Source organism: Rhineura floridana, chromosome 22 (assembly GCF_030035675.1).
Source record: "Rhineura floridana isolate rRhiFlo1 chromosome 22, rRhiFlo1.hap2, whole genome shotgun sequence".
NCBI classification, from domain to species: domain Eukaryota; kingdom Metazoa; phylum Chordata; class Lepidosauria; order Squamata; family Rhineuridae; genus Rhineura; species Rhineura floridana.
Window position 1 is genome coordinate 8,897,683 of NC_084501.1, and position 21,427 is coordinate 8,919,109.

The 21,427-nt window shown below is 46.0% G+C and overlaps 1 protein-coding gene across 5 annotated transcripts in view; it reads right to left on the reverse strand.

Moving 5' to 3' along the window:
* CADM3 (cell adhesion molecule 3) overlaps window positions 1-21,427 on the reverse strand; it is a 140,016-nt gene that overhangs the window by 28,499 nt on the left and 90,090 nt on the right. For 4 of the 5 annotated variants that reach the window (XM_061606701.1, XM_061606700.1, XM_061606697.1 and 1 more), the window contains exons 2-7: window positions 17,800-17,940; window positions 10,173-10,325; window positions 9,287-9,424; window positions 8,354-8,524; window positions 6,915-7,005; window positions 5,516-5,685 (exon numbers count right to left, since the gene is read on the reverse strand). In XM_061606701.1, coding sequence (XP_061462685.1) covers window positions 5,516-5,685; window positions 6,915-7,005; window positions 8,354-8,524; window positions 9,287-9,424; window positions 10,173-10,325; window positions 17,800-17,940 — 864 coding nt within the window. Of the gene's footprint in view, window positions 1-4,053; window positions 4,129-5,515; window positions 5,686-6,914; window positions 7,006-8,353; window positions 8,525-9,286; window positions 9,425-10,172; window positions 10,326-17,799; window positions 17,941-21,427 lie in introns of all 5 variants that reach the window. The other variant, XM_061606696.1, reaches the window with a different exon arrangement.

Sequence of the window (21,427 nt, forward strand, 5' to 3'; positions counted from 1 at the left end):
TTATGTAGCTTCCATCATCCTATCCGAAGACACACACCTCTTTACCCTGGTCTTGAACACCAGCGATAGAAGGCTGAAATCCAACATTCTAACATGCCCAACTCAGAGCAGAGCCATTCAAAATAACAGACATGATGAGCTTCAGTCCATTCATTTCAATCTGTCTACCCTGAGTAGAAATTAGTTGGAGACAAGCCCTATAGTTTTAGGACCCACCTTGCAATTTGTTTCAGACTTTTTGATTTGACTATAATTTGTTTTAAACTGATTTTAGTAATTGTATTTTTAAATTGCTGCAACCTGCCCTGGAGCGTTATGGTGAAAGGGGGGTTAAGAAATAATAATAATAATAATAATAATAATAATAATAATAATAATAATAATAATAATAAGAAGAAGAAGAAGAAGAAGAAGAAGAAGAAGAATTGGAGGGAGTGTGGATGGAACAGCAGAACTGAGTGTTATGGTCTCTGTAAAATACAAGGGGGATTTTTATTTATTTGTTTTATTTAACAAGATTCATGTTGCTTCATATAATAAAATAAAAATTCCACATGTTGATATAAATGGTGGTATTCAACTTAGACACTCCTAGGCAGGGGTGTAGTTGTCTGGGGTCTTGGGGGGGTCTTGGACCCCTTACTTTTGGGGGAGCAGGGCCCCAGTTGGGTCCCTATGTCTCCAGCGTCCTACACACCAATCAGCATGAAAGGGGAGTGTGTAAGCCACTGCGAAGAATCTTCTAAAGTGCTTCTTGGTCCTCTCCTGCTGTCTGGAGCCAATCCGAGTGAAAGGAGGCGAGTCAGCCACTGAGAAGGCCCTTCTCCGTAGCTAACACTCCCCCTTTCCATGCTGATTGGCTCCTAGGGACACCTGCTGTTGTGGGAGAAGGCTCACGGGAGGAAGAGCATGCAGATGGGGATGGAAAACAACGAGCAAGTGAGGGGCTTGGCGGGACTATCATCAAGGGACCCTGCACTTCTGAAGTGGTCACTGCACTACTGAGTGGTGGTTTTGCTCTGCTACATGCTTATATATTCAATGGGCAGGGCTGGTTGTCACTGCCGCTGTTCTATATTTTGGACCTGCCGGTAGTTACTGTGGTCCCCAGTGCTTTTTTTGTGACAGTACTTACCAGTACAGAGTACCATCACCTCCTTTTTTTTTTTTTTTTTGGCTGCCATTTTGTGCTGGTCCCCACAGCACTTTGATCAATAGATTATTGACATCTCATAATTTTACCAAAAAAAAAAAAGCCACACTGGTGGTCCCCATAGACAGTAAATATTTGTTGAAGAGAACATCTTAGATCTGTACTGCTCCATTTATTTCTTTGTTGTATTTATATACCGCCCCGTAGCCGAAGCTCTCTGGGCAGTTTACAGCAACTAAAAACAAATATACAAATTTAAAACACATCTTTTAAAAACAATTTAAAACCCAATTTAAAAATGTAAAACACATGCTAAAATGAAGAGGAAAGTCTTCACCTGGTGCCAAAAAGATAGCAGTGTTGGCGCCAGGCGCACCTCATCAATAACATCATTCCATAATTTGGGGGCCACCACTGAGAAGGCCCTCTCCCTTGTTGCCAGCCTCCGAGCTTCCCTCGGAGTAGACACCCAGAGGAGGGCCTTTGATGTTGAGCGGAGTGTACAGGTGAGTTTGTATCGGGAGAGGCGTTCCACCAGGTATTGTGGTCCTAAGCCTTGTAAGGCTTTATAGGTTAAAATCTGCACCTTGAATCGAGCTCGGAAACATACAGGCAGCCAATGCAAGCAGGCCAGAATCGGTTTTATATGTTAGAACCGTCTGGATCCTGATACCAATCTGGCCGCTGCATTTTGCACAAGCTGCAGTTTCCAAACCGTCTTCAAAGGCAGCCCCACGTAGAGTGCATTGCAGTAATCTAACTTGGAGGTTACCAGAACATGGACAACTGAAGCCAGGTTATCCCTGGCTTCTCCCACAACAGCAGGTGTCCCTAGGAGCCAATCAGCATGGAAAGGGGGAGTGTTAGCTACGGAGAAGGGCCTTCTCAGTGGTTGACACCTCCTTTCACTCGGATTGGTTCCAGATTATCCCCTGAAATGAATGGATCTAAGTTAGTCCATTAACCTCCATTAACAGGTCTTCTCTGCTCTATACATTTAAAGCAGTAGCATACCACTTTAAACCAGCATGGCTTCCCCCAAACCATCCTGGGAACTGTAGTTTTGTAAGGGTGCTTAGAATTACTAGGAGACCCCTATTCCCTTCATAGTGCTACAATTTCCAGAGATTTTCTTAATTTTTTTTAATTTTACTGTGAGTTGCATCCAGTTTAGTTCTTCTCAAGAGCTTGACTCTGTTGAAATGAATGGAACCAAGTTAGTCCAGTCCGTTAACCTCAACAGGTCTTCTCTGTGTATGACTAAGGTTGTATACAATCTTATTTTTATATTTGACTTTTACGTCTGAGTAAACCATTCAGGAATTTTTTTTAAATGCACACTTTCCCCTATCATATGCATTTTGTAAACAATGTTTGGTTGGCAACCTGCGCTGCAAAATTCGAATAAGTGCGGATTTTGAAGGATGGCTGCTTTCTAGTCCTCAGAATATTTTGGAAAGCGCAAATTTGATAGATTCAGCTTGAAATGCACACTGAATCCAAATCCTTGCCCCTCCCTAATCTGATAGTTCAGGAATTGTTCAGGGAGAAAAATCACAGCAACTCGCATGCTTGCACTAATATTTCAGAGCATGCAGGATTGATGTACCCTCAAGAACTCAGCCGCCTCTGGCCTTCTTCCACATTCTCAAGCGACTATTGTTGCAAGCAACAAAATTGGCCTAGGCACTAAGCACACGTGCCAAATGCACAAATCCCTTCGCTCTGCAAAGACAAATACTCGCCTTGTATTCTCTCCAAGACAATGCATCAGTAGTGAATTTGAACAGTCTTTTATATATCCTGTCCTTCCTTTGAGGATATCAGGCTTTGCTGCTTTTTAAACAGACAGACAGACAGACGTGATCGTTGCTGTTTGTTTCTTTAATTAGGTTCTATTGTACTGCTCTAGATTAATTTTTAATGGCCATTAAATTGTTTCACATCAATTTTTAATGATGCTTATTTGGGATTATATGATTTTAAAGCATATGTATATGTATATATGTGTGTAAGTGTGTGTGTGTGTGCGTGTGGCGCATGTGCATGTGTGTCTGTATGGCATAAATGTTAGCAATAAACAAACAAATTCCTTATTTTATATTGACAACAACCCTGTGAGGTAGGTTAGGTTGAGAGATAGCAACTGGCCCTAAGTCACCCAGTAACAATCAATCTCAGGGAACCCTGGAATTGTAGCACCCATGAGGGGAATAGGGGTCTCCTAGCAATTCTCAGCACCCTTACAAAACTACAGTTCCCAGGATGCTTTGGGGAAAGCCATGATGGTTTAAAGTGGTATAGTACTGCTTTAAATATATAGTGCAGCTGGAGCCTTAGACTGAAAGGCTGGACCTGCCATCCACTGCTCAGTGGTCTGAAGACCTCGCTGCCCTTTCTGTGTTGAAACAGTATAGCCAAAATCATTTGGATATCTGCTAAAGTGGTATCACAGTATGCTAAATGTATGTTGCAGATGCAGGCTCAAGCTCTCTGAGGAGCAATGGAAACAGTTGGGCGTGGGGACAGAGCAGTGGATTTCTGATCTGATGGGCCATCGTGCAAAAAATGAAGCTCACTTGTCCGCTGCCGCTCCAGAGGGCAGGACCCAAAGGGCAGAAATCGCAAGGAAGCAGATTTGGGCTAAACTGTAGGAGGAGCAGTGTAGGAGGAAGATTTGGCTCAACAGCGAAACCAGCCTTGAGAGCTGTGGAAGCTCGTGGCTCCTTGGTCGCTGGGGAGAGTAATCTGCTCCAGGTTTTAGTTTGAACGTCAGCACCTTGGACAGCTCCTTGAAAGTTCCAACTAAAACCCAGAGTGGATTCCAATGCCCCAGTGACATTGGACACTGCGTGAGAATTGACAGGGTCCCCTTCCCAGAAGTGTTTAAACCCACACACCAGAAGCCTGTGTCAGGGATGCTGTCACTGCAAGATGGTGATGATGATGATGATCTGCCCTTCTCCCTGAGGTCCCTGGGCAGGTTACAACAGTTTAAAATACATCATTAAAAACAATTACAAACAACTTGCAACCAAAAACATCCCCAAAATAGGGTGGGACCTAAAAATATACATCTCAGGGGTCAAAGGCTAGGGTACAAAGGTGCTATTATTTATTTCATTTCAATTGAGAGCAGAGTGGGAGTAGATGACCTCAAAGGTGTTTTCCAACTTTCCTATGACTCCTGCTGGACCCTTTCACCATAAGGTGGTGTTTGAATGAATGATCTTTTCCTCTGAGCAACCACAAGAGACACTGTTCATTTCTAGCCATTCACCCAAGGAAGGAGGTGAGCCAGGCAGGACTCAAAAGCCTTTTACCACAATCCCTCACCCTCAAAGCCTATTGAGTCACTCATTCAAATCATGAGGACTAGAAACCAAAAGGTGATGCTGAATTCTGCTCTGAACTCCAAACGTGGTGGGTCCTCTCCTGTCTACTCCAAAACAATATGACAAAGCAATCAAGGAGGTTAAAATAAACTTTTACTGAGGAGTGATAAAGGAAATGTGTAAATAAATGTATTGTCCCTGTATTAATGTCCAAAAGTATTGTATTAATGTATAAATGTGTTGTCCTTGTACTAATTTACAAAGCCCTGGACAACTTAGGTCCAGGGCACCTTAAGAGGCTGCCCCAATCCTGATGTCCCAGCTCGATCACTGAGATCATCTGCAGGAGCGTCATTGGCCGTCCTCCGAGTTGGCGAGGTTCATTTGACAACAAGAAACGGAGCCTTTAGTGTCATCGGCCCCGTTCTCTGGAATGCTCTGCCAACAGAAATTCAGAAGGTGCCTTCTGTTCTGACTTTTAAATGCCTGCTGAAAACGTCTCTATGTCACCAGGCTTGTGTGGGCCATTGAGAAGGTATCTTTCTCCAATAGTTAACTGAGGATTTCCAATTTTAAAATTTTATATGTTTTTATCGTGTATTATCAACTGCTTTGAATTTTTTTTTTTTATGAATAGCGGCATATAAATATTTTTTATTAAATAAATAAATAAAGTTGTGGACTGGGCCTGGCTCATTCAGAACCACGCCAGCTGTCTTCTGGCAAAACATTGCGCTCCTCTCTGGGAGGTGGGTGTTGAGGGATCCAGTGTGTAGTGGAAACACACAGCATTCCCAGAGCTTGGAAAAGTTACTTTTTTGAACTACAACGCGCATCAGCCCAATCCAGTGGCCATGCTGGCTGGGGCTGATGGGAGTTGTAGTTCAAAAAAGTAACTTTTCCAAGCGCTGAGCATTCCTAGACAGCCACCCATAAAACCTTTGATAACGAGACAGTGGGGCAGGGAGTCAGAGACACACAAAGAAAGTCCTCCCTCCAGCAGAGGGCGACATGAAACAAGGCTTACCGTTAACAGCCAGGTTGTACCTCGCTGTGGAGACCCCCATAATGCTCCTAGCATAGCAGATGTAGGTCCCGCTGTCACTTTTGTTCAAGTTAGGGAAGACGAGGATGTTGTCTTGGGCATCTGTCAGGGGCACTTGAGCACCCTCCTTCTCCCACTTGTAGTCCTTAGGGCTGTGAGGGAGGGAAGAGAGTTTCTGAGAGTTAACAGAGCTCAAGACAGCGAGGAGTGCAGACAGCATCACAAGGGTCAACTAAATTATATAGAGGGTCTAACATAGTGGCAGTTGTGGCTGGCCCATTAGGGTGCACAGCCCCACCAACCTCAATCTGTCTTCAACCAGAGGGCCTGTATTCCTACTTATAGCCAGTCCAGGGGTGGCATTGGCTGTCAGCTGCCTCTTCCTTAGTCTCAGTGTTGCCCTTTCAGAATTCAGAAAGCAGGAGGATGGGGAGTAAACTAGAATTAGTTGGCTCCACCTGTCGTTGGCTCTGGTCCCGCCTATCATTGGCTCTGGCTCTGCCTACTGTTGGGCTCCCTGCCTTCTGCCCCACCAGCCCCAATAAGCACCAGCCACTACTGCATAGTGGTGTACCCAGAGCTGGTTCTATGCACAGCCCCACTACAAAACAGCAAGGCCTCTTGCATTGGCCTGGTTATGACCAATCGGATACCAGAAGTGGAGGCTTGTCCATTAGTGCAAATGGAACGCTGCCCCACCAACAGGCAGCCAGCTCCCACCTTCCTACTTACAGCCATTTGGGGGTGGCTCTGCCTGTCATTGGTTCTGGCTCCACTTACTGTTGGCTTCCTTGCCTTCTGCCCTACCAGACCCAACGGGCACCAGCCATCGCTAGCTACCAGAGGAAGGGACTTTTCAGCAGCGGTGTCCCGGGGTCGGGCCGTGCCTACTTTATGATCTCTTTTTCGGTGTTTGTGCCAGGTGGAGATTTATATTATTTCCCCCAGGCGTTTTAAGATCATTTTCAGTGTTTTCAGCTCTCTTTGTGTTTATGTATTTTTTTCCTGGTCATTTGTTATTCTGTTAGATTTTTGTGTGTATGTGTGATTCTGGTTTGCTTCTATGAACGTCCTTTTTTATTGTTAAAATGCTCAGGAAGCCAGATTTCGGCTGAACATCAGGAAAAATGTCCTAACTACTAGAGCACTATGGAAATGGAATCAATCACCTAGGAAGGTGGTAGACTCTCAAACGCTGGAGGCACTCAAGAGACTATGGAGGAGGAAACTGACAGGCAGGGCCAACCCCTGGTCGGGCTACACGTAAGAAGGCAGGCCGGTGGAGACTGGCTGGGAGCCGACTGAAGTTGGTGGGGCAATGCCCCATGTGCCGTAACGGACCAGCCTCCACGGCATGCGTCAGAGGAGAAAAGAGACTAACACTGGGTTGCCTCGCCCATCACAGCGCAGCTCCAGATTATCCCCTTCACGTGGGTGTTCAGGATATGGTTCGATTTTAGCAGTTGGCTTGTCTGGGGAGACAGACAGAGAAAGAAAGGAAAAAATGACTGTCACGGCCACGATCATGGATAGCCTAATATTAAAAACAAACCACCGTATTGTTAGTAGTAGTAGTATAATTCATATATCCTCTCTTTTTCTTTCTTCTCCTTTTATCTTCTGTCTTCAACGTTTTTCTTTATCTCATTTTGTTTGGAATAATTTGTCTCCTTTTTCTTTCCGTTCGTTGTTAAATTCACAAATAAATGTCGGAGAGTCGCGATGCTGGGAACGGAGAGTACTGAGCGAGCTTAAGTGTGTGTGTTTGAATCCTTGCTAAAGATTCTACCTTCCCTGCAAATTAGTCAGACAGAGACTTTAAGCTTTAACATAAGAAAGAACTACTTTATTCTGGACGTACATGCTTGACAGGAAAGAGTCCTATATCTAGCTAACTAGCTACGTTGGAGCTGCAAACACTGAGCCCAGTGCTTGCCCTCCTGCTTTGGAGGAGAGGGAGAGACAAAGGAATATGTCTGCTCCCCTCTCAAGGGAAAGAAGAAGTAAGAAGGAGGGATGGAGTTGTGATCAACATCCTACGCCTTTAGCCCCATGCAGCCTCAACCCACAAGTTGGAGTTGAACCCCATATATTCCAACAATAAAAAAATAAACAAACCCCAGTGAATAGCCTGGAGATCCAGCTTCCACCTCTGTGGCAGGGCCATTGCTAGGCGGCTATAGCATCTTCTTTGCATGCCGAAGGTCTCAGGTTCAGTCCCTGGCATCCAGAGGTATAATCTTCTAAGGTCTTGGGGGGGGGTGTCTAAGGCTCCTTAGACGTTTTTGCAAGCAATTTCTCAGAGCTTGGAAAAGTTACTTTTTTTGAACTACAACTCCCATCAACCCCAGCCAGCATGGTGCTAGCTGGGGCTGATGGGAGTTGTAGTTCAAAAAAGTAACTTTTCCAAGCTCTGCGTCATCCTATAATGCACGCTTGTATGTTATTTTCCCTCATATGCTCATGTTTATGCATGCATTTTTGTAAACATGGTGTGGTTGGGCAACTGCTGTGTGACATTTGAATAAGTGCAAATTTCGAAGGAAAGTGCACATTTGATAGATTCTTCCCTATTCCTGGCTACCACTGAGCCTGTATCGAACCCTCTTGAACAAAGCCCTCTCCTCTGCTTAACAATAGATCCTGTGCCATGGTGCTTTTTTGGGTGGAGGGCCGTGATAGGGACCTGCTGCTTGCAAAGCACATGCTCTCTCACTGAGCTATGCGCCCCCTTCCTCTGGGTGCTCGCATCATGAAGAAAGTCTAACCACATTCATTTCCTTTGCCTGCCGCCCTCTCCAATGCCCGCTGGTCACGTACACAAGACTCCTATCTTCTGGTAAGTGGATTTCCTAGAGTCCTGTAGGGAGGCATGATTGACCGTACAGGTGACCTCCATGTCATTGTCTTCTTTCGCAACGGTAAATTCTATACGGCTGGTGACCGTGAACGTCTTCCCGTTATCATCTTCTGCTGCTTCTAAAGACTCGCCTGTTTGTGGGGAGATGAAGCAAGAATGGTTCAGTGGCCTTAAGGGACAGTGGGAAAGAGAGACAGGGGCATGGAATGGTTTGGATTCAGGATCAAATGAAAGGATTCTTGATTGGTTCGTCCACTTGGTTGCCTGGAGACAGTTTTCGACTCGCCACGGGAGATCAATCGCCTGCCTTTTAACATTGTTTCAGGGATGGGGAATCTGTAGCCCACCACATGGAGCTGATGGAAGCTGGAATCCAACAATCACAGGTTCCTCACCCCTGTCAGTCAGATATCTGGGCTTACCAAACATGCTCAAGTCCTCCCTGAAAGCTCCAGGCAATCAGGCAAATAGCTTTTTAAAGCCCTGTGCTTTGCTGCTTATTGGAATTAATAAACTTACTTACTGACTTAACTGTTTTTTTAGAAAAGGGGAGAGGCAAATTCACAAAGAATGTCTATATCAACCTTCCCCAACCCAGTGCCCTCCAGATGTTTTGAACGACAACTCCCATAATCCCTGACCACTGGCCTCCATTTTCAGAGGTGGTATTATTTATTTTTAAATTAATTTTATTTATTTATTAAATTTATATCTTACCATTCCTCCCAGGGTAAGGGACGATGCCTTCCTGCTTTGCTTGTACTATGAGCCTTACGCATTTGCCTGACCACTGTTGGGGACAGGAAGCTGGGTGAAGTGCACCTTTAGCCCAATCCAGCAGGGCTCTTGGTATTTAAATTGTCAAGAAGGAAGAGTTGTCCCTCGTCTCTTACCTGTCAATGGTATGCCTCCCTTATACCACCGGAGTTCAGCGGCCGGCTTGCTGCCCGAAGAGACGCACGTCAGCTGGGCCACATCTCCTTCTTTAAGAGGATCCGTGTAGCCAGAGATCAGGGGTTTCTGTGGGACTCCTACAAGAAGCGAGAGAGTGTAGACGTTGAGGACTAGTGACTGGGCTGAAGAATCGACCACTCCATTGTAAACCCAGGATGCTAGAGATGGAAGGCAGTGACACACAGGCTGAACACCTCCTTCTTTAAGAGGATCTGTGTAGCCAGAGATTGGGGGGAGGGGAGAGAGGATTGTGACATTTCTACAGGAAGGGAGAAACCCTAGATGCTGAGGAGTAGCAATTTAGCTAAAGGATCCACTGCTACTTTATAAACCCAGGACACTGGAGACAGGAGATAGTGACACAGAGGCTGAATATCTAATTAAAAAGGCAAGCAACCATTGGCCAGAATTCTCCGTGGGTGCAGAGTGGCACCACTTTATCCCTATTCTCTACCCCCCCTATAGTTTGCAATGGAAGTTAGAGTGGGCCTCTGTTCTGCTTTCTCCTAGCAGCCCCAGAGACACTTGAGGTTGCAAATCAGGTGCAACCATCCCCTCTCTCATCTCTCTCCCCCAGTGTGGCACCAGAACTTTTTTTAGGGGGGTCCTCAGGCGTAGTACCCTATCCTGGAAGATGAGGGGCATGCTGACTAAAAATCCCCTTAGGCTGCAGTTGATCTTCTTGGATCGACTTGTGAAAAGTGGAAATGGGAGCACAGTTAGGGCAGCAGGCTCCCTGCTGGGCTTGGGGGCCCTGCCACATGCCCGACTTTCCCACCCTCTGGCGCTGGCCCTGCCATCCCCTCCCTGCTCGCTTTGCCTCACCCAGCACAGTGACAATGGCCTTTGCGGTCCGGACAGGCATGGTGAAAATGGAGCAGGTGTACTCTCCCTCATCTGCCAGAGTCGCATTGTCGATGCTGATGGTCAGCTCGTTGGGTGTCGACTTCTCCAGCTGGATCCGGAGATCTCTCAATGCTAGGGCACGGGAAAGCAGGAAGTTACAAAAAATGATGACTGAGATCAGATAGATAGATAAGATAGATAGATAAGATAGATGGATGGGTGGGTGGGTGGATGGATGGATGGGTGGGTGGGTGGGTGGATGGATGGATGGCCCAGTGACATTTGTGTGTGTGTGACAATCATATAGAGGAGGCAGAAAGACCTTTTCCATTATCTATTAATTGTTAATGCTAGGGATGGATTGAGCTGTCAGTTCTGGTTCTCTCAATTTCTCATTTTCCTTATCTTAAATGTCAGCAATTGGCCATTTTTTTGGGGGGGGGGGAAATCCTCATGAAAACTCTTCAAAACTTTAATGCACATTTCTCTGAATAAATATGTTTTTGGAGGCCGTTTTGACTAACGCACACGTTTTGGCAAGCCATTTCTCCTAATGTAAGCAGGTTCGCATGTTATTGTCACCAATATCTTCATTTGCAAGCACGCTTCCCCCTAACGCATGCCTCTGTGTAAACGCTGCTTGGTTGGAGATGTGCACTGCAAACTTTGGACACATGTGAATTTTTGAAGGATGGCTGTGTTTCGGTTCCCAGATTACTCTGGAAACTGTGAACTTGTTCATTTCAGCTTTAAATGCAAACTGCATTCCGTGTTTCCCCCATTCCTAATGCTGGATTTAGTAACAGTGAGGTGAGGTGTTGCTGCAGGGGTGAGACTGTGCTGGTCCCCTCCAGGAGAAAGCTTTTCCCTTGCCTGCCTGCCTCTCCCCCCCTTCCTGACATCTTTCTGGGGACAGTCCTTTGCCAGGAAGAGGAATGTATTTGGCTTTTAGGTGGTCCCCCCTTCAAATGTTAAGTTGTCATCATCTTAATTTTTTGTGATTTGCCTATTTTTTTTTCTTACTTGTACTTTGAATTTGTGCATATCCTCTCTGTGCCGCCCAGGAGGGCCTATTTGGCCGAAAAGGGAGCATAGGAATAAACGATAGCATAACAACAAAATTAACAATAGGTGAGTGATGCAGGGATGGGGAACCTGTGACCCTCCAAACGCTGATGGACTCCAACTCCCATCAGCCCCAGGCAGCATGGCCAGTGGTCAAGGGAATGATGGGAGTTGTAGTCTAGGAACACCTGAAGGTGTTCCCTGTTGGAATATATGGGGTTCAACTCCAACTTGTGGGTTGAGGCTGCATGCGGCTAAAAAGGGTAGCTAGAGAGGAGACCTCTTGGTTGCTAGGCTATACCTATCCCTTTGATCTCCTGCTGTCTCTCCCTTCCTGCTAGACTGATATGCAAAGGATGTTGATCCCAGTTCCTTCCCTCCTTCCCAGTCTTCTTCTTTCTCTCGAGAGGGGAGCAGACATCTTTTCTTTGTCTCTCCCTCTCCACCAGCGTGAGGGCGAGTACTGGGCTCAGTGCTTGTTGTTCCAACTTAGCTAGTTAGCTAGATATAGGACTCTTTCCTATCGAACATGTACTTCCAGAATAAAGTAGTTGTTTCTTATTTTAAAGCTTAAAGCCTCTGTCTGACTAATTTGCAGGGAAGGTAGAATCTTAGCAAAGATTCAAACACACACACATAAGCTCGCTCAATACTCTCCGTTCCTCTACACAACTCTGCAGGGTCCTACAGGACATTGGGCCCAATGTCCTATATTCCCATCAGGGAGACACAGAGCTGTATCCAAAGCTGCTACTCCTCAGAACAGATCCATTGAAATGCATGGGCAGGACTAACTCAGGTCTATTGATTTCAGTGGGTCTACTCAGAGTAGGGCGCAGTTCAGTAAAGCCAAAGGTTTACATCCAGTGCCTGTTGTACTCAGGGAAGACCCGCTGAAATTAACAAAACCGAAGTTAGTCATATCTGTCAGCTTCAATGGGCCTACTCTGAATAGGACTGCCACGGAGAGCCACTTGCAGACGTTTCCTTTGTCCTTTCTGAAAACAGGTTCATTTTCTCAGAGAGCCTTCAGATCTGCTGATTTGGCTCCCTTTTGACTATTTTGACTTGTGGGCTTTTTGAAAAATGTTTTAATACCATGCTTATCAACAGTGTTTTTAAAATGATTACTATTAAATACGATTAGGGTTGTGCTCGCGCATGTGTGTTTGCAGTCCCTGGAATTTACCAAATTGGAATCAATACGCTTTCCCCTCAGACATATAGGTTATTAATTAATAAACCATACATCAGATAACAGCATCTTGACCATTCATCAAATTAGCTCTGTTGCCCTCATCTTTAGAGCATCCACAGCAAATCTGACTCCTTGATGTCGCAAATTTATCTCAGTTAAACAATATATAATTTCAGCTGGCTCATCACCGGAATGAGACGTACTCATTACAGAGTTTCCAAATCAGCATCACCCTTGGTCCAGAATAAAAAGAACATAAAGTCAAGCAAACGTATTTTTGTTTTCTTCGTCTTTTGGAAATTGCATTTTTTAAAAAAAAACTTTTAAGCATGTTTTATTATCTGCTTCAAATTAGATGGCTGCTGCAATCTCATGGGAGCCAGGAGGTGTGTGTATGTGTGTTTTAACAGCTTGAATGCTGCGTTTTTGCTTCATCTGAATTGCTTAGTACACAATGTGGGGCTTCACTGGCGCTTGATTCACAAAATGCAGTTAGTGCAGAATGCTGCAACACGGCTGCTGACAGGAGTGAGATCTTGTCAGCATATAACACCTCAGCTCAGAGATCTGCACTGATTGCTGATTTGCTACCAGGCTGAGTTCAAGGTGTTGCTATTAGTATATAAAGCCCTTAACAGCTTACAGGGTTGATTTACCCCATATATGCCCACTAGACCACGTTGATCTGCGGAAATGGCACTGTTACAGGTGCCCCATAATGCCACATATATACAGCAATTTATCATTTGGTGTCGCATGTGGAAGTAAATAGCCAATAATAATAATAATAAATTTTATTTTTCAGTCGCCTATCTGTCCGGGTTAGGGACACCCTAGGCGACTTACAACAAGATTAAAAAACAATACATATATATATATATCACACAAACAAATTTAAGCAAAAAACCATCCTTCAGTTCATTATAACATAGAGTTAATCTGTTCCAATGTTGTAGGCCTGCCTGAAGAGCCAGGTCTTTAAGGCTCGGCGAAAGCTTGACGAGAAGGGAGCATGTCTGAGATCGAGAGGGAGGGAGTTCCAGAGGGTGGGGGCCACAACAGAAAAAGCCCTCTCTCTGGTCCGTACCAGCCTGGCTGTTCTCACTGGTGGGACCGAGAGAAGGTCTTGCGAGGCTGATCTCGTCAGGCGGCATAATCGGTGATTCTGGAGGCGTTCCTTCAGATACACTGGGCCGAAACCGTATAGGGTTTTAAAGGTCAACACCAACACCTTGAATTGGGCCTGGTAGACAACTGGTAGCCAGTGAAGATCTAATAACACTGGGGTGATATGATCCCAGCGACGGCTATGCGTAATCAAGCGAGCTGCCGCATTCTGCACCAGTTGTAATTTCCGGACCGTTTTCAAGGGTAACCCCACATAGAGCGCATTGCAGTAGACTAAGCGAGAGGAGACCAGGGCATGTATCACTTGGGGGAGCAGATGAACAGGAAGGTAGGGTCGCAGTCTCCGTATCAGATGTAATTGATACCAAGCTGCCCGGCTCACTGCTGTAATCTGAGCCTCCATGGACAGCTGGGAGTCAAGGATGACCCCAAGACTGCGGACCTGGTCCTTCAGGGGTAAACTCACCCCATTAAGCATCAGGTCAGTAATTCCTAACCTGCTTTTATCTCCCACAAGTAATACCTCAGTCTTATTGGGGTTCAGCTTCAGCCTATTCTCTCCCATCCATCCACTTACGGATTCCAGGCACTTGGACATGGTGTTCACAACCAACTCCGGTGAGGACTTAAATGAGAGATAGAGCTGAGTGTCATCTGCATACTGATGACACTGCAGCCCAAGACTCCTGATGATAGCCCCCAGCGGTTTCACATAGATGTTGAACAGCATGGGAGAGAGGATAGAACCCTGTGGCACTCCACAATGAAGAGGCCAAGGGTCTGAAACCTCATCTCCCAATGCCACCCATTGCTGCCTATCCGAGAGATAGGAACGGAACCACTGCAAAATAGTGCCTCCTATTCCTAATCCCTCTAGGCGATTTAAAAGGATACCGTGGTCAACGGTATCGAAAGCCGCTGAGAGGTCCAGGAGGACAAGGAAGGTGTATTCACCCCTATCCAATGCCCTCCTCATATCATCTACCAGAGCGACCAAGGCTGTTTCCGTTCCATGGCCAGTCCTGAAACCCGATTGGAATGGATCTAGATAATCCGTTTCCTCCAAGTGTGTCTGTAACTGCGCAGCCACCACCCTCTCAATCACCTTGCCCAAGAATGGTAAATTAGAGACTGGGCGAAAGTTGTTTAACTCTTGGGGATCCAAGGACGGATTTTTTAGGATGGGCTTTATCACCGCTTCCTTGAGGGCTGATGGCATTGCACCCTCTTGCAAGGTTGCATTCACCACCGCCTTGATCCCTTCGCTCAGTCTCTCTTTACAGCTCATAATGAGCCATGAAGGGCAAGGATCAACCAGACAAGTGGTTGGCTTCATAGTACCGAGCACCTTGTCCACTTCCTCAGAGAGAAGAGGCTGAAACCGATCCCAATAGACCGGATTGCAACTGGCCGACTCTGGCCCACTTCCTGTCTCCACGGCGAGCGGAAGCATGCTCTTCAGGCGCTCGATTTTATCGACAAAGTGTTTAGCAAAATTATCACAGGAGATTTTAGAATGTTCCATGGGTTCCTGAGCAACTGGACCGACCAGGCTTCGGACCACTTGGAACAATCTCCTGGGACAGCACTCTGCCGACGCAATAGAGGCAGCAAAGAAATTTCTCTTTGCTGCCTTTGTTGCCACCTGGTAGGCAGCTATTGCTGCTCTAACCCGTGTCCGATCATCTTCAGTGCGAAATTTCCGCCACCGGCGCTCAAGTCGTCTCACCTCCTGTCTCAGACCCCGCAACCGTGGCGTATACCAGGGTGCTGTCTGAGTTCTATTCAGGGGGAGAGGACGTTTCGGAGCCACCCGGTCCACCGCCCTAGTGACCTCCTTATTCCACTCCATCACCAGGGTATAGAGGACTGGTTTTGCCTGCAAATGTCTAGAGAATGTAAAAAACTGCAGTTGTTGCTGTTATGTGCCTTCGAGTCGATTATGACTTATGGCGACCCTATGAATCAGCGACCTCCAAGAGCATCTGTCATGGACTGCCCTGTTCAGATCTTGTAAGTTCAGGTCTGTGGCTTCCTTGATGGAATCAATCCATCTCTTGTTTGGTCTTCCTCTTTTTCTACTCCCTTCTGTTCTTCCCAGCATTATTGTCTTTTCTAGTGAATCTGTCTTATATGTCTAAAGTATGATAACCTCAGTTTCATCATTTTAGCTTCTAGTGACAGTTCTGGTTTAATTTGTTCTAACACCCAATTATTTGCCTGTTTTGCAGTCCATGGTATCCGCAAAGCTCTCCTTCTAATCAAAGGAGTTGATTTTTCTCTTATCCGCCTTTTTCACTGTCCAACTTTCACATCCATACATGGAGATCGGGAATACCATGGTCTGAATGATCCTGACTTTTGTGTTCAGTGATACGTCTTTGCATTTGAGGACCTTTTCTAGTTCTCTCACAGCTGCCCTCCCTAGTCCTAGCCTTCTTCTGATTTCAGAATGGCTGGCTAAGCAAGCATGGCTTCGCAGTTTCTTGTATGCCCTTGAAGTGCATTATGTACAACCAGCTTGAAGGCATTACACCCCCTAGTTAGCAAGTACTCCCTAACAAATGTTCTAGCAATGTAGAGATAATCAGGATGCTTTGACCTAAAGGAATTTCCTGTGTTTACACATGCTCCAAATGTGAGAGTTGTATCGCCTGAAGTTTCGGTTCCTTGAAGACTATAAAGGCCTGCGCCATCTTCTAGAGAGGCAGAGTCAGTTGCAGTTTTCTGTTTGGCTCTCCAGTGCTGTACGCTTTGAATAAACTTGCAATCTGCTTCAGTTCAAATTGCCTCTGAGTGAATTCCTCCACAGGCAGCACCTAGACTTTGGAACTCCCTGCCAATTGATATCAGGCAAGCAACTTTGCTATACTCTTTACGGTGGCTGCTTAAAACATTTTTGTTTAGGCAAACCTACCCAGGAATGCGGAATGCTGACATGCGTTTTAATCTCTTTGTAGCTTAGTGTTTTTAATTATATTGAATGTTTTTAAATATCTGTTTTTAATTGTCTTTTATTGATAATTTTAATAGGGTTTTTTTGTAAACTGCTTAGAGTTTTTATTACAATCAAGCAGCATATAGAGTGAGGTTTAGTGGTTAGAGTGTTGAACTAGGATCTGGGACAGCAGGGTTCAAATCCCCATTCAGCCATAAAGCTCACTGAGTGAACTTGGGGGCCAGTCACTGCCTCTCAGCCTAACCTAGGGTTGTTGCAAGGATAAAATGGGGAGGAACGAGGACCACATACACCACCTTGAGCTCCTTGGAGTAAAGGTGTGATAGAAATGTAATCATAAATAAATCAAATAAATATAAATGTTTTGAGTAATGAATTGAGTCATTGGGTATCAGAAAGCATGGCAGATAGCCATTTTAGAAAAATTAATGTGGAAAATAAGGGCAATGATAGACAGACAAAATGAGATAATTTCTGTTTAATTTGGACTTGTAGATTTTGTAGCTAACATGTAATGTGAAGTTCCATAATCCTACATTTCAGTATGGCAGAGATGAGACCACTATGTAGAAACCTGGAAGAGGGAAAAACCAATGACCTAGGGAAGTGGTGGGCTCTCCAGCTCTGGAGGCATTGAAGAGGCACCTGGATGGCCACCTGTCAGGTATGCTTTAAGTTGGATTCCTGCATTGAGCAGGGGGTTGGTCTTGATGGCCTTATAGGACCCTTCCAACTCTACGATTCTATGCTTCTATGAGCATCAGGCAAAACTTCTTAACTATTCAAGCACTATGGCAATGGAACCAATGACCTCAGGAGGTGGTGGGCTCTCCAACACTGGAGGCATTCAAGAAGCAGCTGGACAGCGACCTGCCAGGTATGCTTTAAGTTGGATGCCTGAATTGAGCAGGGGGTTGGACTCGATGGCCTTTTGGGCCCCTTCCAACAACTATTCTGTGAAATCCAAGTTAGACCATCTCCTGTCTTTAAATAATGGATTTAGTGCTATGCTGACCTTGATCCAATAAGACTGTACTAAAAAGCTTTTATTTTTATGAAATGAATTGTTTTTCTTCTTTGTATTTTATGCAGTGATCATTCCTAACTTAATACTTAACAAAGATATTTTTTTTAAATGTTGCAAAACAAACAAATCAAATCAAAATCAATGAATCATTTTTAGCACCCGTCCCCAAAGACAGCTCTATCCACCTTCCTCCCAATGCAAGACCATGATGGCATCCCTGATCCTCTACCTCGCTTCTCCCCGAAGTAGAGTGTCTGCTGAGCAGGATTGGACCACTGTAGAGAGGAGTCATCAGGATCTTCCACCTCGCACCGGAGGAACACTTTGGAGCCGGCTACCACGATTTCATCTGACGTTGTCGGCTGGCACCCTGAAAGAAGTTAAGAGGGATTGAATGCAAGGCGAGAGACGTTCACTGAACAATCTACCAAAACAAAACATACTCAAGAGTCTAGTTCTCATTGAGGTATGTCTGGGGCTGTACCACTTTGGACTGCAGCTGAAGGCTCATGTCATGGAATTGGGCTTTCATGTAAATTAAATCCACTGCACGGAAGAAGATTGTTGCAGTTGGTGAGAAGCGAAGCTGAAATCTTTCTTCAATTTTTTTTTTCTGATATGGAAGGGATTTTATTTGTATGGAAGGGCCATTCAATGATGTGAGACTCTCCAGCCGCAGTCGAAATGAGCATGGGCCAGACGCAGGTTTATCACCTCTGTGACAACTAGACTAAAGGCACATGTGTGCTATAACTTTAAAGCCATTTTATACCACTTTAAACAGTCACACCTTCCCCCCAGGGTCCTGGGAACTGTAGTTTCTTAAAGGTACTGATTGAAAACCCTTATTCCCATCACAGAACTATAATTCCTAGAGTTCCTTGGGCAGAGGGACTGATTGTTAAACCCCCAGAAAAGTGACACCATGCAAATTTCACCCTTTGTTATCCCCCAGGATCTCCGACATGATTCAGTACTTCCTCTGTTTTCACCATAGGCAAACATCAGAAGAATTGTGCAGCTGGATCAGGCCAAAGGCCCATCTAGTCCACAATCCTGTTCTCCCAGGGGTCAACCAGATGCTCCAATGAGAAACCCGTCAGTGGAACCTGAGCTCAGCTCTCCCCACGTACAACTCCTAGCAACTGGTATTCAGGGGCACGCTAACTCTGACAGATAGCTGGAACAGAACAGGAACATGACAAAATAAATACTAAAATTACTTCTGGTACCATGTGATGCTCTCCCAGATGCACCAGTGAAGATCAATAGCATATTTCTTCAGTATAATGTTGTTTCCTTTATTGAACCATCAGAGAGTAGTCTTAGTGTTTATTCAGGTGTGGGAACCTTTGGCCTTCCAGATGTTGCTGAACTACAACTTCCATCAGCCCCAGCAAGCATGGCCAACGGCCAAGGATGGTGGAGTTGTAGTTCAGCATCATCTGAAGGGCCAAAGGTTCCCACACCTGATGTAGACCACATTCATGCCATATATTTAATCCACTATGATTCTTCTTTTAAACAGTCATGGCTTCCCCCAAATAATCCTGGGAAGTTTAGTTTGTGAAGGGTGCTGAGAGTTGTTAGGAGACCCTTATCCCCTCATAGAGCTACAATCAGGGCCGGCTCCAGGAATGCCGGGGCCCTTGGGCATCAGCTTGCCCTGGGCCCCGGCGTGTATGGGCATGTGCATTCGCATTCATGTTTGCGGGCGCACGCAGCCCACCCCACCTACCTGTCTCCTGTCTTTTACTATTGCCCTTAACCAAGATGGCGGCCATGGTTTCCCTAAAGAGATGAAGCCTCCGCTGCCATCCTTGTTGATGGCACGCATGCGTGCTACGCTCACGCATCTCTGCCATCAACTAAGATGGCAGCAGGGGCTTCAGTACCTTAGGGAAACCACGGCCACCATCTTTGTTAAGGGCAATGGTAAAAGACAGCAGACAGGTAAGTGGAGAGACATGGGGGGACATAGGGGGGCCATGGATCATGGAAGGGGAGTGGAGGGGCGGCTGAGGGGCCCCCTATAGCTCCAGGGGCCATCGGGCCAGTGCCCAGCCTGGCCGCCCTTTAGAACCGGCCCTGGCTACAATTCCCAGAGTTCCCTTGGAAGAGGGATTGATTGTTAAACCACTCTGGGAATTGTAGCTCTGACTTCAGGACTTTGAAGCATCAAATCACCTCACATCACTGTGACGTCAGGTGATTGCCAGGTAGGTGTCCCCGCCCACCTGCCAAATTTGGCCTGCGAGGCCAATCCTGATAATAAGAACATAAGAAGAGCCTGCTGGATCAGGCCAGTGGCCCATCTAGTCCAGCATCCTGTTCACACATGGCCAACCAGATGCCCATGGGAAGCCCACAAATTGGTTCTGAGCGCAAAAGCATCCTCCCCTCCTGCAGTTCCCACCAACTGGTATTCAGAAGTATACTGCCTCTGACTGTGGAGGGAGAACATAGCCATCATGGCTAGTAGCCATTGATATCCTTATCCTCCATGAACTTCTCTAATCCTCTTTTAAAGCCATCCAAGTTGGTGGCCATCACTGCCTCCTCTGGGAGAGAATTTTAACAGTTTAACCAGTAGAGTAGTGGCAAATTCAGACGTGCAAGGTCCCTTCATGTTAGTCACAGCCATGCCCCCCCCCTTTTGCTGCTGGGTTGAGAAAGAGATCCTTGTTCATGCCTTCTCCCACAACAACAGATATCCCCAGGAGCCAGTAAGCATGAAAAGGAGAGAAGTGTCAGCTACTGAAAAGAGTCTTCTCAGTGGCTGACTGTCACTCTGATTGGCTCCAATCAGCAGGAAAGGACAAGGAAGCATGATAGAAGACTCGTCTCACCACCCTCTTTCATGCTGATTGGCCCACAGGATGCTGGAGACATAGAGACCCTGCTGAGACCCTACTCCCAAAAAAGTAAGTCATCTAAAACCCCTCTAAGACCCTGGACAACTACACTCCTGAACTTAACTATGGGCTGTGTGAAGAAGAACTTCCTTTTGTCTGTCCTGAAGCTTCCAACATTCAGCTTCATTGGATGTCCACAAGTTTGAGACTTATGAGAGGGAGAGAGAAAAGCTTTTCTCTATCTACGTTCTCCATGCCATTCATAATTTTATACACTTGTATCATGATCTGGCCTGTGGTGCCAAAACAGTTCCCTTGCCCGACTGCAGTGTTCTTCAGCTTTGTGTCCCCAGATGATGTTGTCCTACAACCCCCATGGTCCCTTGACCAGCGGCGAAGCTGGCTGGGGCTGATGGGATTTGTAGTCCAACATCATCTGGGAACCCAAGGTTGAAGGACAGTTTCCTGGTGCAAACAAAACAGGCTTTCTGTGGTTTGGGAAGTGGCAAGGAAATGAGCTGAAAAGTGTGGGATGAAGGAATGACTCATGGGAATGTATACAAACACGCTGCAAGCAACCAAGGACACATGCAGGATGAATGCTTATTGTTGTTCATCCACCCCACAAAGAAATTAGAATGAATGCTTGATGAAGAATGGACATGGCCTAAATCTCTGCATAAGCTTTGTGCAATCAAATCAGGATGAATGCCCAATAAATCAGTCACCTGGAGGACCCAAACCTGTCAAACAAGCAGGAAACAAGAAGAGGAAAAGGAGAACAGCAGCCTGGTCAGGGTTTAGGTCTCTGGGCCAGTTGCGGCAGAGGCTGGTGCCCACTGGGGCTGGTGGGGCGGAAGGCAGAGAGGCCCACAGGAGGTGGACGCAGAGCCAATGATAGACAGAGCCAACTCATCCTAGTTTTGTCCCCCATCTGTGGTTGGTGGGGCAGAGTCCCATTCGCCCGAACAGAACAGCCTCCATTGGCCGGTTGCCAGAACA